Here is an 18,528-nt window from a genome sequence, read left to right as displayed (position 1 = left end):
TTTGTGTTATAGATGGATGTAAATAGTTGGCATTCTAATTATTTATCTTCACATTATTCTAATTCATCAGTTTTAAGTTAGTTTCTATGCTTTTTTGAGAAATTCCATACGAGTCAGAAGTTTACTAAACATCTCTAACGAACAAACATCTGCTTTGTTGATTTGTTGGTGACAATAATTGTAATTGCAATGATAAAATACATTCAAATAATATTTATCCTACAATGCAGTATCACTATCATGCGTTGCGTCTCAACAAACGATAAGCACGACTTTCCCAGTGTTTGTTCTTTATACTCTTATAAGGAGAAATATATCACTGAAATAACCATGATCTCAATTTATTTTTAGCGTGGAATATTCTGTATGTAAAAAAACGTAGTTCGCTGGACGCTATAGAATTAGCATGCAGCTTGTGCGAACAGCTTCAATGCCGAACGACAGTTGGATTTGGTGGGAGTCCTGATGAGATGGGCGAGACAACATTGGATGCAATGATAATGGATGGGTGATCATGATATTATCCTATGAATATTGATCATTAGCATATTATTTATTAATTTCAGAACAAAGGAAAATCTAAATCAAAAATTCGAAAAAAAGAGAAATAACTATCTGAAATACGAATATAAATAAAACTACATCCTTACTATGTAATTAAAATAATTCTAATCAAATTTGAATAACACTCGTTAAGATATCAACAATTCGAGAAAAGGTTTTACTATTTGAATGTTTAAAATGGTTAAACTCTAGTGTTTGTGAATTGATTCTAAAGATTTTCCGTTCATTTTGCTCACTGATCAGTTTCCCCACAGATTATGTCGAAAATACTAAATATATCTTAATTTAGAGTACGGTTATAATATGTAAATGAGAATGTTAATGAACGTTTGTCGTACCATATTTGGAAAAAAGAGGATGCTAGGAAGATTTTTTAAACGATTTTTCTCTTTTTCCAACTTTTGACTGAGATAGTACAGCACATTCATCCCTTAGAGGATGCTATCCTCAGTCTGTACCGACTGCATTAAATGTCAGTTATTTTGACTACTGTCAAAGCCTACACACCATTTATTTGAAAATACAATAGTCAGCGCAATTCTAAATGCAATATCTAATACAAAGCTCAAAACAAACTTTGTTTTGAGCAATAGCAATGCCAAAAAATGTATTCCTGTAATCGAATTACCACTTATTGTAGACCTTATTCTCGCTAGACATCTAAAATTTGTATTTCTATATTTTTGTTTGGGATTAGAGATGTAGAATTATGATGACTGCGGCATTTTAGCATTAGTGATGTGTAGATTTTGATAATTGTCAAAAAGAGTGAAATTTTACTCTGACGGTAAAGATTGAGTATAGCATTCTCTTAAATCAGCAAAATTTGGCTCTCGTAACCTCAGTCTTCCACTTGTCTGCTTGTAGCGTCAAAATGGATGTTGGTGCAGTTGGCAGCTTACGAAGAATAAAGAATGCTATTTCAGTCGCTCGTAAGGTTCTAGATCACACAGAACATACTTTATTATCGGGTAAACTGGCCACTGACTTTGCAGTCAAAATGGGCTTCATTGAAGAAGATCTTCAAACGCCTGAGTCTAAGAATATGTGGCTGAAATGGAAGGCCAACAATTGTCAGCCAAACTTTTGGAAGGTTTGTTGAAAGAGCTATTAAGTAATTATAATAATGCGGTATTACACAATTTGAGAAAAGGCAATAACAATGCAGTATTTTTCTATTAAATCTAACATCAATACTCAAAAAATGACTTCCATTTCATTTCAGAATGTTTCACCAAATCCCAAACACTCTTGTGGCCCATACAAGCTAACATCAAATGAAATTAGAAGCAGCAGCCAGCCGAAAAGGTCGAATAAAGCTATTGACGAAAGTAACCATGACACCATTGGTATGATCGCAATTGATATCAATGGACACATTGCTGCTGGTACATCTACAAATGGAGCAAAAAACAAAATTCCTGGGCGTATCGGAGACTCTCCGATTCCAGGGGCTGGTTGTTATGCTGATCAGGAAGTTGGCGCTGCCGCTGGCACAGGAGACGGAGATGTTATGATGCGCTTTCTTCCCAGGTGCGAGACACGTACACGTTAAAAGATAATAATATTCAAAAGATTTTTATATACACTGTTTCAAAATGATATATTTCATTAGCTAAGTTTTAATTTCACAGATTACTAGTATTTTATAATAGAATTCCTCACAATTAGAGATTCATGCAATTAAGTATACCCACAGGGCACAAGTCAAAAGAAGAAAAAGGCGTTCTCGTTGTATAGCCGCTACATCATATATCTTAAACTTCCGAAATCATGCAAACCCATGATATCTATAAATATGAACCGAATTCTATACTTCAAAGTGAAATTCACTTCTTTTTCCTCAAAATTATTCCAAACCGTGCTAATAAAAAAAACTTAAAAATTATAGGTGGGAAAATTAAATTGTTCAGACATTATTAGTTTTTTCTAAAATCACCTGATTGTTAAATGCTCCCACTACATTTCAGAAGTTTTTGGTACAGGATGCAATCAGTATGTTACAACAAACACTTTTTCTTGTTTTGGTCTTGATGAACGCTATTGTAAAGTAACAGTAATCTGTTGTAATAAAGGTGAGTGTGAGTTGATTAAATCGAAACATTTTACTTTGACACAATAGCTTTTTGAATATTATTTTTTTTAGAGCTGTATATGTTCCCTTGAAAAATTTCTGTATTTTTTCTGCAGATGATTCATGTAATATTATCGTTATTGTTCAGACTTGAATTCAATCGGTGGATTCCTTGTCTTAATGGAATTTATTCTGTTCTTTGATTATTTTATTAAATTAGGTATGATAGACGATTCATTCTGTTGTTCGATTATTTTATTCAATGGTAATAGTTTCAATCTGTGCCTTGGTTAATGTACTACTTCTGTTTTTCAGCTTCTTAGCAGTGGAAGAAATGCGCCGCGGAGCGTCTCCAAGCCATGCTGCTGAGACAGCAGTTCGTCGTATAGCTCAGCATTATCCAAAGTTTGTCGGTGGAGTTATTGCTCTTAATAAGAATGGCGAGTACGGAGCTGCTTGCAATGGGATGGAAAAATTTCCATTTTACGCGAGTAATCCTTTACTCGGTGAACCTACTTTGAATCACGTACGATGTATTGAGACCTGATTCAACCATACTTTATGCCTATATTAGCCTTGTAATACTGCTTTTGCTACCAAAAAAAAATATTATTGTGATACATACAATTAATGGAATGTTACTGAACTTGAAACGCTTGTGATAAATTACTGATTTTTTAATATTCAAAATGATGGTTTGCAAAGATTTGTAATGTAATGTAAGTACTGTAGGAATCTGATAATAATAAAGGGTCTAGCAGAATAAGAATGGTGAATTTGCCCCCACCGTTTTTTGTGGTGCCGATTTTTTCGAAAGTTCCCAACCTGAAAAAAAAATTTGAGTCAAATTATAGCCTCCTACGTTGATTCCGAGAGGTCTTTGCTCTGAAAAAACGTGTTTTTTCGATTTTCGCAGTTTTTAAATACCAAGAGCCGCCCGAAAAAACTGAACAAATTCTAATGAATCTGAAACATCTTGACGTTCATGGAAGAATATTCTCCAATTTTTAAACGATGAACTCTATTTTTAATCATGGAATCTTTCTTTAAAAAATTCATTTTGAAGTGTATCAATTTTTCTGCTGTTTGCATGATTCTACTCTTCGTTCCCTGCAAATTCGAAAAAGAAAAGTTTCGAAATTCGACTCGCGCCACATTGAAAAAAATAAAAATGACGAAAATTCACATTTTTCGTTGAAAAACGATCTCATTTTGGAGTGTACCAACTTTTCTGTTATTATAAAAAAATGTTGACATGATTTTACTCTTCGTTCCCTGCAAATTCCAACAAGAAACGTTTCAACTCATCTCTGGTTTCAACATTCGACCCGCGCCATATTGAAAAAAAATTAAGACGACAAAATTTCACAATTTCCGTTGAAAAACCATACATAAATCATTCTTTGGGTTTAATTGATGGGTGATCATGGCTAAAGTAGTTGTGAGACATAAAAAATACGAATAAATGTAAACAATAGGATAGTATTGCTAATTTCAGTTTATTACATTGATACAGGACTATTTTAGTGGCAAGAAGTTTATAAATTACGTGTTGGCTTAGAAACATCGTAATCCAAATGGCAAACGTGTCGCTAGGTAGTGTTCCCACATTGCCGCGATCATTTATTATTTATCAAATGCTCGATACTTATAAAAAATTATAAGACCGGCTAACATCCTTTTAGGCCTCTTTGATATACAGGAGATCAATGCCGTGATCAGCAGTGATAGCGATGAAGACTGATATATCGGTGGGAGCTGATTCACCATTCTTAATCGGCTAAATTCTTTGGTGAACAAATGGCAACATTGTGTGACTTAATGAGAATAATGGTATGAGCAAAGGTAGAATAACCGGATTTTAGGGGTAATTTATTGGGATCGATCCTGAACCATTATGTAAGGAGGTCCTGTCATTTTCCCAGTTTTCTCGAATACTAAGAAGATGCACATGAAAAATTGGTAGACTATTTGAAAGGAATCGAGGAGTAATTGGACGTGATATGCACTTCGGCCAAATTATAATTTTTTTTTTTTTTCGTCAGATACGCGAGTTCGAATCCGCCGCGACTTGACCCCCGAACTTGGAATAAGATTCTTTTATTTGTGGAAGGTAGAGCGTGGTGTGAGTATATACATAGTGTGCTTAAGAGTGCAGCTTCTCTCTCCAAAAAAGTTTCTCTCTCGCGCTGAACTGGACATAAGTAAGATGTGTACCAACGATGCCAAAATACCCTATATCAGTAGTGATTAATTGTTGTAACGTTGAATCTGCATGGAGTAAAAATGAGCGGGACCTTAAATAACTCACACTACACATGATCACACACTCACCATACATGACGGAATTACCAAGCAAAGGGAGCGTTCGCCAGAAAAGTGATTCCCTAACAACATAGGGATTTCTTTAGACGGCTGGTACACATTTCTCTTAAGGGCTTTGAGCTCGAAGAAAGGGGCTTTTGTTTCAGATTAGATTTCAAATTTACCTACAGATCTTTGGTTTTTTCAGTTTTTTTCGATAATTAATCAGGAGCAATTGGGAGCAATTGTCACTCGGACCAAATTGACATTTTTTATATCGCATACAATTGAATCGCATAAAATTAGCACATTAAAGCATAAAATAAATGAATCGCAGACAGTTTTCTCAAAAACTATGAGGAAGTAAATTACGGAATTTGCAGAGTAATTACTAACAATACGCGAGCAATCAGTGGCATTTGTCAGATTTTTCACATCTTTATTCTTCTGAGCTACCTGTCAAATCGTATTTGACCATACTACGCCTCACGAAAACTCCTTCCTCGATTTTTTCTGATTTATCTGAAAACTATGAATAAGCGATTTACAAAAATAATGGAACATTCGGGAGCAAGTAAAGAGCAGTTCAGGTTTATCCTATTCCGTAGTTTTTTCAAACATTCGTTTGAATTTGGCGCCATTTTGCTGGTCCTCAAGTACCCGAAACGTTTGTTTTCGTTTTTCTCGAAAACCATGTGGAAGCAAATAGTAAAACTCACGGAGTACTTGGGAGAAATTAAAGAGCATTACTCGGTACAAGTGTTTTTCGGAAAATCCATGATTTGTGATCCAGTCGCTCCCGGAAATGAATTTTTGTTTTTATTTCCATTTTCTCTAAAACTGTCCGGAAGCAAATAATAAAAAATAGAGAGCAATTAAGACCAATTCGAGAGCAAATTTTGTTATAAAATTTCTTGTTAATTCGAAGGTTTCACAATCAGACCAACTTCACATATAAGGTGCTGATTAACTGTTTTCGATTAATTCGCTCTCAGTAGCCGAGCTATTTTTAATGTCGAGTTAAAAATCTGCAATCGACGTAGCCCGTGTTTGTTTCCTGAAATTTTTTTGTTAGAAGTTCGATCTATCTCCTTTGAAATTAAGAATGGTTACTAAATTGGTAGCAAGACTGAGGTTATAGATGTTTTAATAAAAGTACGCAAACTAAATGACAGATAATGGCGAATCATTACGAAGTACCTAGCTGGTATGTTATTACGAGAAATTATTACGTTATAGTAATTCATACAACAATATCCGAATCACGAATAGTTTGACAAAAAATATTTCTCATAACAAGCTTCTTATTCCAACCCAAAACACCAGAATGACAATCATTGTAAACAGGTTATGTTTTCAGGGCTGGCAAACCTCCGGTTGGTTTGCATTTGGATGTATTAAAAGATGATAAATTAATCCAGGTAATATCATTATTCCCCTACAAGAAGAATTTAGTGTGTCAGTTTTTCACCTCTCGAGAAGTTTCGATTCTCACATTTTCAAAGAAAGCGGCAAACTCAAAAATGGTTTTGTTTACAATAACGTTGGTTCATTACCATAAAAATATTAGTTCTTCCCGCAACAAGATTTTTTCACTCTTATGGTTTTCAGCTATCGTATTCACGATATCACTTATGCCATTTGAGACTCTTCGAGTCACTACAACATCAATCCCTCTATAAATGAATTACTCTTCCCAGAAATTGATGGTGGACGAAAAGAAGTGCTATTTATTCGGCCGCAACCAACAAATGAATGACTTCTGTATTGATCACGCTTCGTGTTCGCGAGTTCATGCAGCGTTGGTTTACCACAAGCATCTGAACAGAGCGTTTCTAGTTGATCTTGGTAGCAGTGAGTAGCACATATGGCATTAATTATTTCGTATATTGATAATTTCAGTACTTAGATTGTCTAAAATTCATCATTTTTGGTAATTTTATCATGAGATAGTCGTACATGACGACTATATTAAACTATTATATTCAGAAACTACAAAAGTTTCTTTAAAAATGTAAAAATTGAAAATCCTCAATATCAATGCTTCATTTAGAGTAACTTCAGAATAGTAAAAAATCTATCAGGTTCAATTTCACTCTACGATGGTACTTGAGAGGACTACTTCCTTTTTTTTCTTTCAGTAGTCTATTCAATATTGTCATTTGTTGATCACAATTAATATCTGCGCAATTTTGTAAAGTTAAATGTTTAACGATGCCACTGTGATTTAAAAAACAAGTATTTCTATGAATTTGTGAAAGTCTTAGAAAAATGTTCTAGTGAAATAAGCCATTGTAGAGTGAACATGAATCTACCACACTTTTAATTATTTTGCAGCTATTTGAAACAAAGCATCGATATCCAAGCTTTTGTTTACAATTGCAGCATTTTCTATTTTTGTATTTCTAAAGAAATCTTTGTAGTTTTTTAATACAATAATTCGATAGATATTCAACGTATGACTGACTATCACATGATAAAATTAATGAAAAGTATATATTTTTGGTTTACCAACCACCTTCACCTTTTACTTTTTTAATTTGCCTTAACAATTTTTAATTGCAGCACATGGAACTTACATTGGAAATATGCGGCTAGATCCCAATAAACCGACTCAGTTACCCATCGACAGTACCTTTCATTTTGGTGCATCGACAAGATACTACATTATTCGAGAGAGACCGCAGTCCGGCACAAGACCGATAATTGAAGAATTAGAAAAATCTTCTGAAGATAATGATGCGGGTGGCTTACTTGGACTGCCTGAGACAGAGACTGAGCTTGATGTAAGATATACGAAATAATAATCTTTAATCAACAGTGAACATGAAGTTTGTATTATTTCTATGTTATTTAAAGCAATTGAAAAATTATTTTGCTGTTTAACTAATGTATTTTGAACTTTGGTTATATCATAATCAATTATAGGTCTACGTACTATTTATAAAACTATTTCAGTGTCTGAACCAATACAGTATTTAAAGTTATGGTTCACAAAATGCAGCTGAAAGTCGCAACTAAGCATGCTTCTAATTCAAAATTCACTCCTGCAGAATTTGACGGAATTTAATACAGCCCACAACAGACGCATCTCAATGTTGGGGATAACGGATGATGATGTTCATAAGGCGACGAGAAAGAGAAAAAAGAAAGGCATCACATTCAACGACGACGAGGAAGTTATTAATCCTGAAGATGTGGATCCATCTGTTGGGAGATTCCGAAACCTTGTACAAACGACTGTTGTTCCCAGTAAAGTAAGTCAATCTCCTCGGTGTCACTTCCAAAGTTCCCAACGACCAATAAAAAAAAAAAAGCCGAGATATCTACAAATTTCTCTTTACGTTAGTACGATCGTAGACACAGAGCATGGACTGTGCATATGGCTCTAAAATTGTGTTGTGGAAGTTCAAGAGAAATGGAGGTAGTTGCAGGCAATATCCATCTCTTTTTAACCAGGAACGTAATGCTTGCACTGGATGCCTCGAACTTCAATGAAAGTTCTTACAATAGCCTTGCTTTTACCAATGATTTCGTTTGTTTTTTTCTATTCTTTCCTTTAGTTGAGTTAAGTTCAGCGAAATCTATAAGAATTTTAAAAAATTCATTTTTTCTCTTAACGAGTAATGTTTATGATTTTCTAATCCTTACACACTATAAATTGAACTAAAGGAACAAAAGGTTGAATAGAAAATAGTAGTAACTAGCGTAGCGCAATTAATCAAACTTTGATTAATTGAATCATTGACCCTTACAATTATTCGTTTTTTCGATTGACCGATCAAACAGCCTTTTCAATTCATTGCCGTCGTGACTAATTAGTATTTGTTAATAATTTCTTCTTTTAGCGAATGCGCATGGAGGGCGGCCTTATATCGTTATCGGAGGAAAATCATCATCATATGATGAAGCATCTTCAGCCAAGTTCTGTAATGCCACAACTCTACCACGATCTACCTCCGGAACAGTTCTCTAACGCACATTCGTCGATGTCGAGTAACCCGTTTTCTACAGCACTGACATCACTGACGTCTCGCCTAGGTATAGCTTTACCAAACCCGGCCCCCGAAGTAGAAATGGCGCCGCACCAAATGCAAACGGAGGTGCCCCACATTCCAGATATATCAGGATCTTCGGAGCCACATTCATTAGAGCCTAAGAAAAAAAAATACGCGAAGGAAGCTTGGCCCGGGAAAAAACCGATGCCCACTCTTTTGGTGTAATTGTAGACTTCGGAATTCAGCTATCTCAGATCAGTGGTTATGAACGATTTAATCACCTGTGTCCAAAAGACTTTCTCAATGGGATAATGCGACTAATTCGAAATTATATTTTTCTAAAACATACATACGACTAAGTAATTCGCAACAATTAATGTACGATTGTGAACTCTATAGATCTGGATACCTTTACAGTATAGAAACTAATAGTCTAAATGAACACTGCTGTCACCAATCTGAAATAGCTATCTTAAGAATATAGATTAAATTCGTGAACTATTTACCCGATGAAGTTTAATTGCGTGGTATCGTCCAAGTTTTCAACAAAAATTTCCCATTCAAGTATAAGCCATGATTGTATCGTCGTCAGTGAAGTGAAATGTGTAAATAAAGTAATAAAAGAAATTGATCTGTTGACAATTTTAAATCCCACTCGTCTTTAAACGGACTTACTTAGAGTAATCAAATCTAGCGTAATATTTGGTGGTGAAATCCTCGTTCGACCTTCCGGAGGTAAACGATTGTCGAAATAGTACAAATTTTCCCATTACAAGTAAATATATTTCACAAATTAATGAGAGGTATACATTTTATGATACAATATATGTATGATCTATTTTGCTCTTACTATGAAATTCAGTGTCAAGGAGCAAAGTATTGAATTTATAATAATATATTGAAGTAACAAGTAAAAGGTAAATTCACAATCAAGTGTCATCGTTCAACAGTATATTCATCAAAGTGTTCAATATAAATTTTTTACATCTATTGTTAAATGTTTAAGTGTATAAAAACAGTAACGATTGTTTTGTCTTTCATTCGATAAACCTAGTCAGAAATCAACTTTAATTCATTATGCCATAAAGCTGTTGTGTAGATTTTAAATTTTACAAACCCTAGTTGAATTCCAGTCCCAAATAATCGAGAGTATAATATAAAAGTTCAAATTCAGTAGAAAAATAGAATGTACATTATTGAATGTTGGTGATTTAAAATTAGTTTGTCAATCTAGCATGATTGTGACACATTGTCGTGAGTGGCAATCTCAATAGGCCATGAAACAGTACTTTTGGAAACAAAGTCTCTAAGATCAGATTTGATCTTGACAAATCTTCGCTTGAACTCGATACCGCATCCTTTGGACAATCTAAAATCTACGAGTGTTTTCCCATCCATATCAACGATGTTTGCTTTGAAAACAAGAGGCATTTTCCGTCTATCAACAGTTGTAACTGTGATCTGAAAGAAGAATGTGATATTATTAGCAAAATTTCAATTGTTCTCGTGACAAAAAGTTCTTACAATGATATTTTTTAGAATTTGTAGGTAATCTATGATCAGAGTAACTATCGAGTTCTATCTCAAACTTAACTGAAGTTGCCAAAAAATTTGTTTGTTTAGAGTAGTGAAATAACTTACAACACCAACTTCGCTGACGCGACATGTGTATCCTTCCTTTTCCAAAACAGATAACAACTTCTTTGCAAAGCTGTCACCGTCCATTTTTACGAAAAATCTAGTCATGCGGCGTGCTAATTTTTGGAAGGTGTTCTGTCAAAAAAAGAAACAAATTTCAATTAGTTCAAAGAATATCAGGGTGGCCACTGGTCAGAGAATTCTAGAAAATCTGGAAATGTCATGAAATTTTGGAAAAATCAGGGAAATGTCAGGAGTTTTTGCGGGAAGCCAGGAAACCGTTTACTATGTTTTTTTTCATTCAAATACGTCTCACAATTTTTTTTAAGCTTTAGATAAATTATATCAAATGCAAATTTCTTTTACCATCGCCGAAAGGTTCTCTTCAAACTTTGAATATTCCTATATATTGCCTTACAAACGATCGTACGCGTCGACTGGATGGGACAGTGTGTCCCAAGTGACAGTACTTTCATAAAAAAGAAAAAAAAAAAAATCATTTCGAAACTACACATTTTTTTCAATTAGCTATAACCGATCCGAATTGGCCTCGTTAAACTATAAGATTTTTGTGTAGAAAACCTGGAAAAGTCAGGGAATTTCGAGATAGAGATTTAATGGCCACTTTGGAGGATGGTTTTCGCAAATTATTGCTTTTCTACAACTATAAAATGAACCATTTTGTGGACTTTCTTACCTGACTCGTGCTCTGCGTATGTTGAGTGGCTTGTAACGGGGTGCATAGTAATAAATCCTCTACATCTGTAGGCTGGGAGAAAGAAAATCCTGGCCTTTGTTCAAACTTCATACGCTCTGTATTGTTTATTTCAATACCGTGCATCTCAGGTTGCGACAAACAGAATCTGGACACGTCGTCGCCATTCGCAGAACACAGTCGCTTTGGTATATTTCCATCCACCACGTCACTTCCCACTGATTTCCCATCTACAATCGATATGTAAATTGTTTTGAATTGTGTCATTCTCAAAGTATCTCCAATTTATTAACAATAAAAATAATGGTAATTTGATCTCTGTGTAAATAATTTAGCGAATAAGTCAGAATGTTTAGCTTCGGACTTGAGAGGAGGACAATTAGACGATATCAGCTATCGTCCTGACTTCGGTATTCTAGCTTTATGAAGTAGAAAAGTCATACAGCTAGATAACCAAAGACAGGACAACAGAAATTCGATTTTCTTTTTCTGAATTGTGCAGATCAACGTGATGGCGGATAATCCAAGGAATGGGTTGAGTAAGCCATGTTCTTTGCTTTGGTAATCTAGCTTTATGATCTTTAATTGAAATCATACAGCTGTATCACCAAAGAAAAGGCAATAGCTATTTGAAATCTTCCTTCATGGTATCACTACTCACTGAAAAAACAAACGACGATTGATGCGAGCAAAAAATACATCAGTCAGAGTCATTACACAGGTGTCTTCAGTTATTTAACAATGTTTATAAATATGTAGTAACAAGTCTAAATTAAACGAATACTTAATTCCAGGCATTGTGAGCTACTTACTTTGTGCACAAGAGTCAACGATTAACAACGAGCAGCTCTATAGGCCGAAGTATAAAGTGTTCACATAGTTGGGTACCGAGTTGCTTTGAGTATCGAATATTTACTCAGAGTCACTCAGTACCTGACTGAGGAAACACCGGATTAGTTTTTCTGCCGCTTTCTTCAAATCCAGTCAATGTAAAGTCATACGAGTAATATTGTATTCAAATCACTTATGAATAAACTTTTATAACTTTGACAATTAATGAATTACAGTCTTTCTCACCTTCGTGGTGTTTAGCGAGCATCCAATGATGTTCCTTGATTTGTTTCAAAGTAAACCTTGTCGACGGTAAATGACGGAGAACTTTTTTGGCTAGGGAAAGTGAAGTATTGTCCAGTTTACTCCAAGGCGTAAGCGTAAGTTTTCCCTCCTTCCACGCTATATATTCAGGACACTCTGCCAAGGGCTGATCCCATGGCAGTTCTATATTTCATATACGGACCATTTAGAAACTAAGGAATGTAAGTCAAACATTAGAAATATATACGATAATAGAGAGAAACGGTGAGGGTGTAGTTCGAAAAACATTTTCCTCCCGAAACTATTAGTTGCATTTTTCATAATTCGTAAATTTACCTCCGGCTAACATCGCAACAAGGATAATTCCGCAAGACCAGATATCCGCCGGTTCTGCATGATACGGCCGATCTAGTACTTCAGGAGCGACGTAAGGCAAAGTTCCGCATCTCTTGTCCAAGCAGCGTTCTTTCCCATTCAATCTATATACCGTTGCCATACCAAAATCTGTTACTTTCAGATTGTCATTATCATCGAGAAGCAGGTTCTCTGGTTTCAGGTCTCTGTGCGCCACTCCTCTGCTGTGCAGGTATTCAACTGCAGATATCAATTGTTTAAAGTACTTCTGAGCTTCCCACATTGGCATTCCTATGTCCGGTTCTGTATCAACAAAATTAAAAGTATACACAGAAAATTAATGTGAAAATAACGAGACTGAAACATAAAGCTAAAGGCCGTAGCCGGGTGAGAACGTGGGAGCGACCCTCGCGCGGATTGATCTAAAATGACATATATTTTTTTCAAGAAAATCAGTCCCTTAAAGCCGGAAAAAAGCTGGATCATCTGAAACGGCTACTTGTATTTTTATTTCCCATTCCAGTGTAGCTACAAGGTTGAAATTTGGGGTGAACTCATTACACGTCAGAGGTAACTTCTCGCCAAAATTTCAGATCAATCCGCGCGGGGGCCACTCCCCCCTTTCTACGTTATTGTAATGATTAAAGTTTTGCAAAATCGTTATTTCACAATTGCAGGAATGTCTGAAATTTAGTAAATCATAATAAGGCAACGCGTATTCATATTTTGAAAACTCAATTACATCGAAGCCACTACAAACTTGCAAAATAGTAATCCCCCCTCCTAATGAATAAACATAAGACTGAAGTTAGTAATGTTATTATAATGATGAATGTTTCGAAAAATATCGGTATTTCGCAATTTTAGAAATGTAAACACACAGGGTAGCCAAAAATTTGTTAAAATAAATTTACCCGACTGTTTCCAGCAGAAATTTCAATATTCCCTCACGTTTTGCCACCAAATTTGGAAAAATATTGATCGACTTTTACAGCTAACGACACATTAAATTGTACATCAGGGGGAGATATAAAAACTAAACAATACTATTTCCAACCGCAAGTTTGGCTCAATTTTTGTGAAGCACAGTTGGTGTTTCTAAAAAAAAGTACATTTTTTCCAGTGGAACAATATAATTCCCCGACTATTCCTGGTTTTTCGATCTGCCGCTACTCTGACACGTGTGAAAAATACAGCAAACCATAATAAAGCAATAGATACTCATATTTTAAAAACTTAACGACATTAATGTCACTATGAAATAGCGAAAGAAGGATGTTTTGTTCCAATGTTTTGTGATGTTAAGAAGTTACAAAGTTTAACCTTATATTTTCTTAAATCCATTGTCATAGAGTTTAAAAAAAACTTTTTTTCATTAGTTTTATCTAATGTATGTTTTCTTTGTATATTTCATAACTAGAATTCAAAAAGGCAAAATCCTCTGCTAATTGAGTGTTGAAAAATGATATTCCGTAATTTCAAAAATGTATTATACTAATTTTTCACTCGCACAAATGTATTTACCGAAGTTTAATGATATTTTGCTAAATTTTCTTACAATTTTGCAAGTTCTTTTCTGACCAACAATCACCGACTTTATAAATAGAAATACAATTGTTCACTTTTTACAGTAAACGAGCTATAAAAAGCAATTTGAAAAGTTTTGCATGTAAATAACAGATATAATGTGTTACCGATGCGGTCAAATAGTTCTCCTCCAGCTGCGTATTCTAGGAATATATATTCCATGGCGGGTTCGCTACGTTGTCCAAAATAATGAATAATATGGGGATTTGATAGCATTCGATGGATGGTAGTTTCCTTGCGAACATTCTGTCGAGCATCTGGGTGCTTTGCTAAGTCGATCATTTTCATCGCTACAGCTTCTCCCGATGCTCTGTTGATCACCAATTTTACCCTAGAAAGATTGGAAAAAAAAAAACTTTGAACACGGAATATTTTCCAGATGGCATTAGGAAAAACCTTCGCAATACCGTACAAAACAATTTTAATAATCTGCAGAATTGTTTAGTGAAAAAAGATCGAGTTACGTGGTATGTTAAACACACAATGAACCGAAGTGGGTTCTTGAATCTTGTTCTACACATTTGGATGTAAATGTAATTGAACGTCGTTTGAATTTGCATTGGGAATAAGTTTTCTTTCATTTTGAAGACAAAGAATGTTTTCAAGACGACATAGTTCATTGTATGAAGTACTTTCTCACTGGTGTCATTTAGCTCTTGGTTATTAACTGGATTGAGATTCATTACCGTATAAAACTTCCTGTAAAGAAAATAACATCATCGCGCAATTGAAATTTAGTCCTTTTCACTCTTTCGAGAATAAAATAAGTGCGAGGCTTTGTTTCTTAGCTAAATACGTTTTGAAATTTAGATGTTACCAGGAAAATTTCTCAACTTGTTCTAAGTTTCATAGAAAAATTGTAATATATGTGTTTATGTTTTGAGGCAGTTTCAAGAGAAAAAGAAAACAAACTCAAGAACAAACTGGAAATAATTGTCAAGTTTTTATTATGACGTTGATACGGCAGTCTTAATATTCATAATGCAGACTCTAAAGTAAATGAATCAGCATATTTCATGATCCAGGCATATGGAGAATAATTTCTCAGATATTCCGAAGGGAACCGATGATTTGGAAGGAAGAATATATTCTAATCAAATGAAATCTAATCAAATCTATACCAACAAATAATTGAGCCCAAAGGACAGAGCCTTGAGTTGACCAAATCTTTAGAACGATACAATTGAATTGCATAGAAAATTTGAAGCAATATTATATATCTTGATTAAAATGAAGGCGAGAAAAAATATCATGAAACGTTTATTCAAGTCCATTTGGACTCTGCACTTTGTAATTCCCAATGACTCGGAGAAAAATGTTGAAAGATGCAATTTAACCAGAAATTTATATTTGTCACATGATGTGTAATACAAAATTGAGACTGTGACGGATAAAATAAGTAATGTAAATCGATAGCAATATGCACCATATAAATAGAAAGTGAGGAGAGGAAGACCTGTTTAAAAAAATTTGCAAATTATGGTAAACACAAATTAAACAACATCTGTACTATGTAATAGAAATGAATCTGATGGATTTTGGTTCACACAATTCCATATATCGACAATTTGAGAAAAGGTTTTTATAATTAAATGTTCAAATGATTAAACTCCAGTGTTTTTTATTTAATTCTGATGTTTTGTGCTCATTTTGCTTGTTAACATGATTGCCAAGAATTATATAAAAAAAAAACATTTCAGAAATCTTCCATTTTGAATTGATTTCACATCGATTTCACATGAATTCATGACGGAGTTGAATTTAGTAACATTATTGTAACGAAACATCAGGAAAAACTTCATTATTGTTCAATTTTAGAATGACTTTCAATGAGCTGGCTTTTCAAAATATGGATGTGTTTTGTTTATTGTGGTCTATTAAATTTCAAACAATCCTGATGTGTGAAGTTACGACTTTGCCTAAACACGCATCTTTAAGATAACATTACGAACTTGAACCTTATAATTCATGGCGTTTCATGTTGATTTCAAAATGATTTCATAATGAATACAGTGATTTCTATTTTGGCCTGTAGGGAAGGAATTTCAGATATGTTTACGTATCAAAAATGTGTTTCAACAGGATGTGATGAGTTTTCATGCAATTTCACATCTTTCATTTTTTAAATAATTTTTCATTCCATCCATTGCATTTTATTTTCAAGTAATTTTATGACTATGGGGGGGGGGGGGGGGGGGGGTCAAAAATGAAAAAGCTCATAGAATAGACGTCACAATATCAAATTTTCAAATATGCCAAAAGTGTGTCACAGAATTTGAAGAGGTAGAAAGTGGAATTACAGAAGAGTCAAAATGTTGAAAGGTTAAAGTACAGAAAGCTGAAATATTGAACCGTCAAAATTGGTTTTGGAAGACGAATATAAGAAGCCAAAACATAGGTAGAATCCTCAAAATTATAACAATCCGATATTTTGGTTTTGTATGTAAGTTACCTGTCTACATTTCACTTCTTTATACCTGAGCATTCTAAATTTTGGATTTCTAAAATAAGCTTTCAGGTTTGCAAATATTTTTGATGTTGTGAACCTTCTGTCTGAAATCCCTTTACATTTTTCCTCCACTCCATGTTTCGGCAAGAATACGTAGTTAATTCCTTCGTTTTACATATAATGCTTTTGGATTTAGTTTTGTGTAAGTATTACATGTAAATAAAATGAATTCTTGAGAAGAGATGCAAGAAAAATGTTTTATTCAAAACTTGAAGGATTTCAAGGGAGACAGATGATTTTTTTCTTGGAAATATCCCTTCCAATAAATTTTTTTTCTATTTCTAATTTTTTTTTTTTATTTTTTTTTTTTACCTCAGATTATGCACATATTCACTATACTCTACCCTTGCTAAGAAGTTTGCGATCATAATTTACGCATAATTTATTAATAATTATAAAGAATGTTACGTCGTTACAAACTCACCAATTGTCTATAAGAAAACTTACAGTAATGATAAGATACAATGAATATGTGCAGAAGCTAAGGTTGAAGTGAAAAAGATGGAAAATAAAATCTTGCATCTCTTTGCGAAAGATCATAATTCAATACATTCAAGTGAGTATTCATTGCGGAGATCTGGGTGTGAATTGGATGACTTCAAAGCAATTTCAAGAACATTTTGTATGGTTTTTAAGGATTTCAAGTAATATAGAGCTGATGATTTTAAATGATTTCAAACAATTTTGAGTGATTTCATGGTGATTTTCAGTAGATCTCCATAGTAGTTTCCATTATTTTGACTTTAAGCAATTTGGATCGAATTCAACTGATCTCAGTTTCAGAAAAAGATCAGAGTATCACTGAACGTGATAATAATAAAAATTTTCCTCAAATCGTTGATATATCTTGGCTTGTGGCATTTGTATTTACTCAGAATCATATTTATCACGTCGTATGGATGATGTTTGATACCTGTTTACCATCATTGGCACAAATAACACTAGAGATGTTTAGAGTGGTTTTTTTCTCCCGTCTCGATTTCGATTCCAATAATGTCCATTCGTCCTTAAAATATGTGAGATGTCTTCCAAATGCTAAATGCGATATGATTTAAAACGGATGAAGGAGGCGGGATGTAACAGCGTGATAATAAAAGCCTAAGCAGTGATTAACGAGGGAAAATAATGATGAATACTCACTCGCCGTAAGCCCCCTCCCCCAAAGTGTGTCCTAAAGTCCAACCTTCCACGAAGTCCGACATCGTGTTTCTCGCATTCCTGTTTCTTCGTTACAGACAAAGAATCAATATTGTTCTCATTTCCAACCCTGCCGAATGAGATTTCTTTGTGATCGCAGTTGTAGAACGAACGACGAGGACGGTCTTGGATGGGTAAGAATCTGCAGAGGTGACGCTGATGCCGATAAAAAGGGACCAGCTATTACGAAAAGTTCACTTCAAGCTTCTAAATTGTGACAGAAACTGAGAAAACACGTGGTAACGGTGATAAAATAAGCTGGTTAAACCGTTAGTGAGTCGATCTTCGAGCCGAAATTTTACATTCCCGTAATTACAGGCGATTATGGTGTTAGCGGCAGTAAAACGGCGCTATGAGTTTGTGAATATATCATATTTTAACACCAATAGCGAGGAAATCGATTGCAAAACGGCGAATCCATTGCTCCTTTCACGACGAAGGGAAGCATAGAACAGAAACTGACGGTAGAAAGTTTAATATGGCTGCCGAACCG

At 34.4% G+C, this 18,528-nt stretch overlaps 3 protein-coding genes and 1 long non-coding RNA gene across 5 annotated transcripts in view; 3 read left to right on the top strand and 1 right to left on the bottom strand.

The window, feature by feature from the left end:
* Window positions 1-3,358, top strand: part of LOC124404101 (N(4)-(Beta-N-acetylglucosaminyl)-L-asparaginase) — a 3,963-nt gene extending 605 nt beyond the window's left edge. Inside the window, exons 2-5 of the mRNA XM_046877973.1 lie at window positions 352-508; window positions 1,432-1,657; window positions 1,790-2,097; window positions 2,954-3,358. Coding sequence (XP_046733929.1) covers window positions 352-508; window positions 1,432-1,657; window positions 1,790-2,097; window positions 2,954-3,185 — 923 coding nt within the window. The 3' untranslated portion in view covers window positions 3,186-3,358. The remainder of the gene's footprint in view (window positions 1-351; window positions 509-1,431; window positions 1,658-1,789; window positions 2,098-2,953) is intronic.
* LOC124404107 overlaps window positions 1-10,661 on the top strand; it is a 20,432-nt gene extending 9,771 nt beyond the window's left edge. The window contains exon 3 of the long non-coding RNA XR_006928982.1: window positions 9,875-10,661. This is a non-coding gene — a long non-coding RNA (uncharacterized LOC124404107). The remainder of the gene's footprint in view (window positions 1-9,874) is intronic.
* On the top strand, window positions 5,977-10,661 carry LOC124404102 (nuclear inhibitor of protein phosphatase 1). Of its 2 annotated transcripts, XM_046877974.1 has the most exons (6): window positions 5,977-6,149; window positions 6,303-6,363; window positions 6,643-6,796; window positions 7,508-7,728; window positions 7,996-8,199; window positions 8,791-10,661. In XM_046877974.1, exons 1-6 carry the CDS (start codon window positions 6,121-6,123, stop codon window positions 9,163-9,165), a joined length of 1,044 nt encoding a protein of 347 aa, XP_046733930.1. In that variant the 5' UTR covers window positions 5,977-6,120; the 3' UTR covers window positions 9,166-10,661. The 2 variants fall into 2 exon arrangements, with proteins under 2 accessions (XP_046733930.1, XP_046733931.1); XM_046877975.1 differs by lacking the exon at window positions 6,303-6,363 and having other exon boundaries at window positions 5,978-6,149.
* LOC124404098 (serine/threonine-protein kinase grp) lies at window positions 9,877-18,528 on the bottom strand. The gene is made up of 8 exons (XM_046877969.1): window positions 18,304-18,528; window positions 17,979-18,105; window positions 14,437-14,660; window positions 12,725-13,045; window positions 12,371-12,571; window positions 11,276-11,523; window positions 10,582-10,713; window positions 9,877-10,401 (listed from the first exon to the last, which is right to left on the bottom strand). The coding sequence occupies exons 2-8, from the start codon at window positions 18,038-18,040 to the stop codon at window positions 10,171-10,173; spliced, it is 1,419 nt and encodes a 472-aa protein (XP_046733925.1). The 5' UTR covers window positions 18,041-18,105; window positions 18,304-18,528; the 3' UTR covers window positions 9,877-10,170.

This window comes from Diprion similis, chromosome 3, assembly GCF_021155765.1.
Source record: "Diprion similis isolate iyDipSimi1 chromosome 3, iyDipSimi1.1, whole genome shotgun sequence".
Taxonomy (NCBI): Eukaryota; Metazoa; Arthropoda; class Insecta; order Hymenoptera; family Diprionidae; genus Diprion; species Diprion similis.
This window is presented reverse-complemented; position numbering and strand designations above follow the sequence as displayed.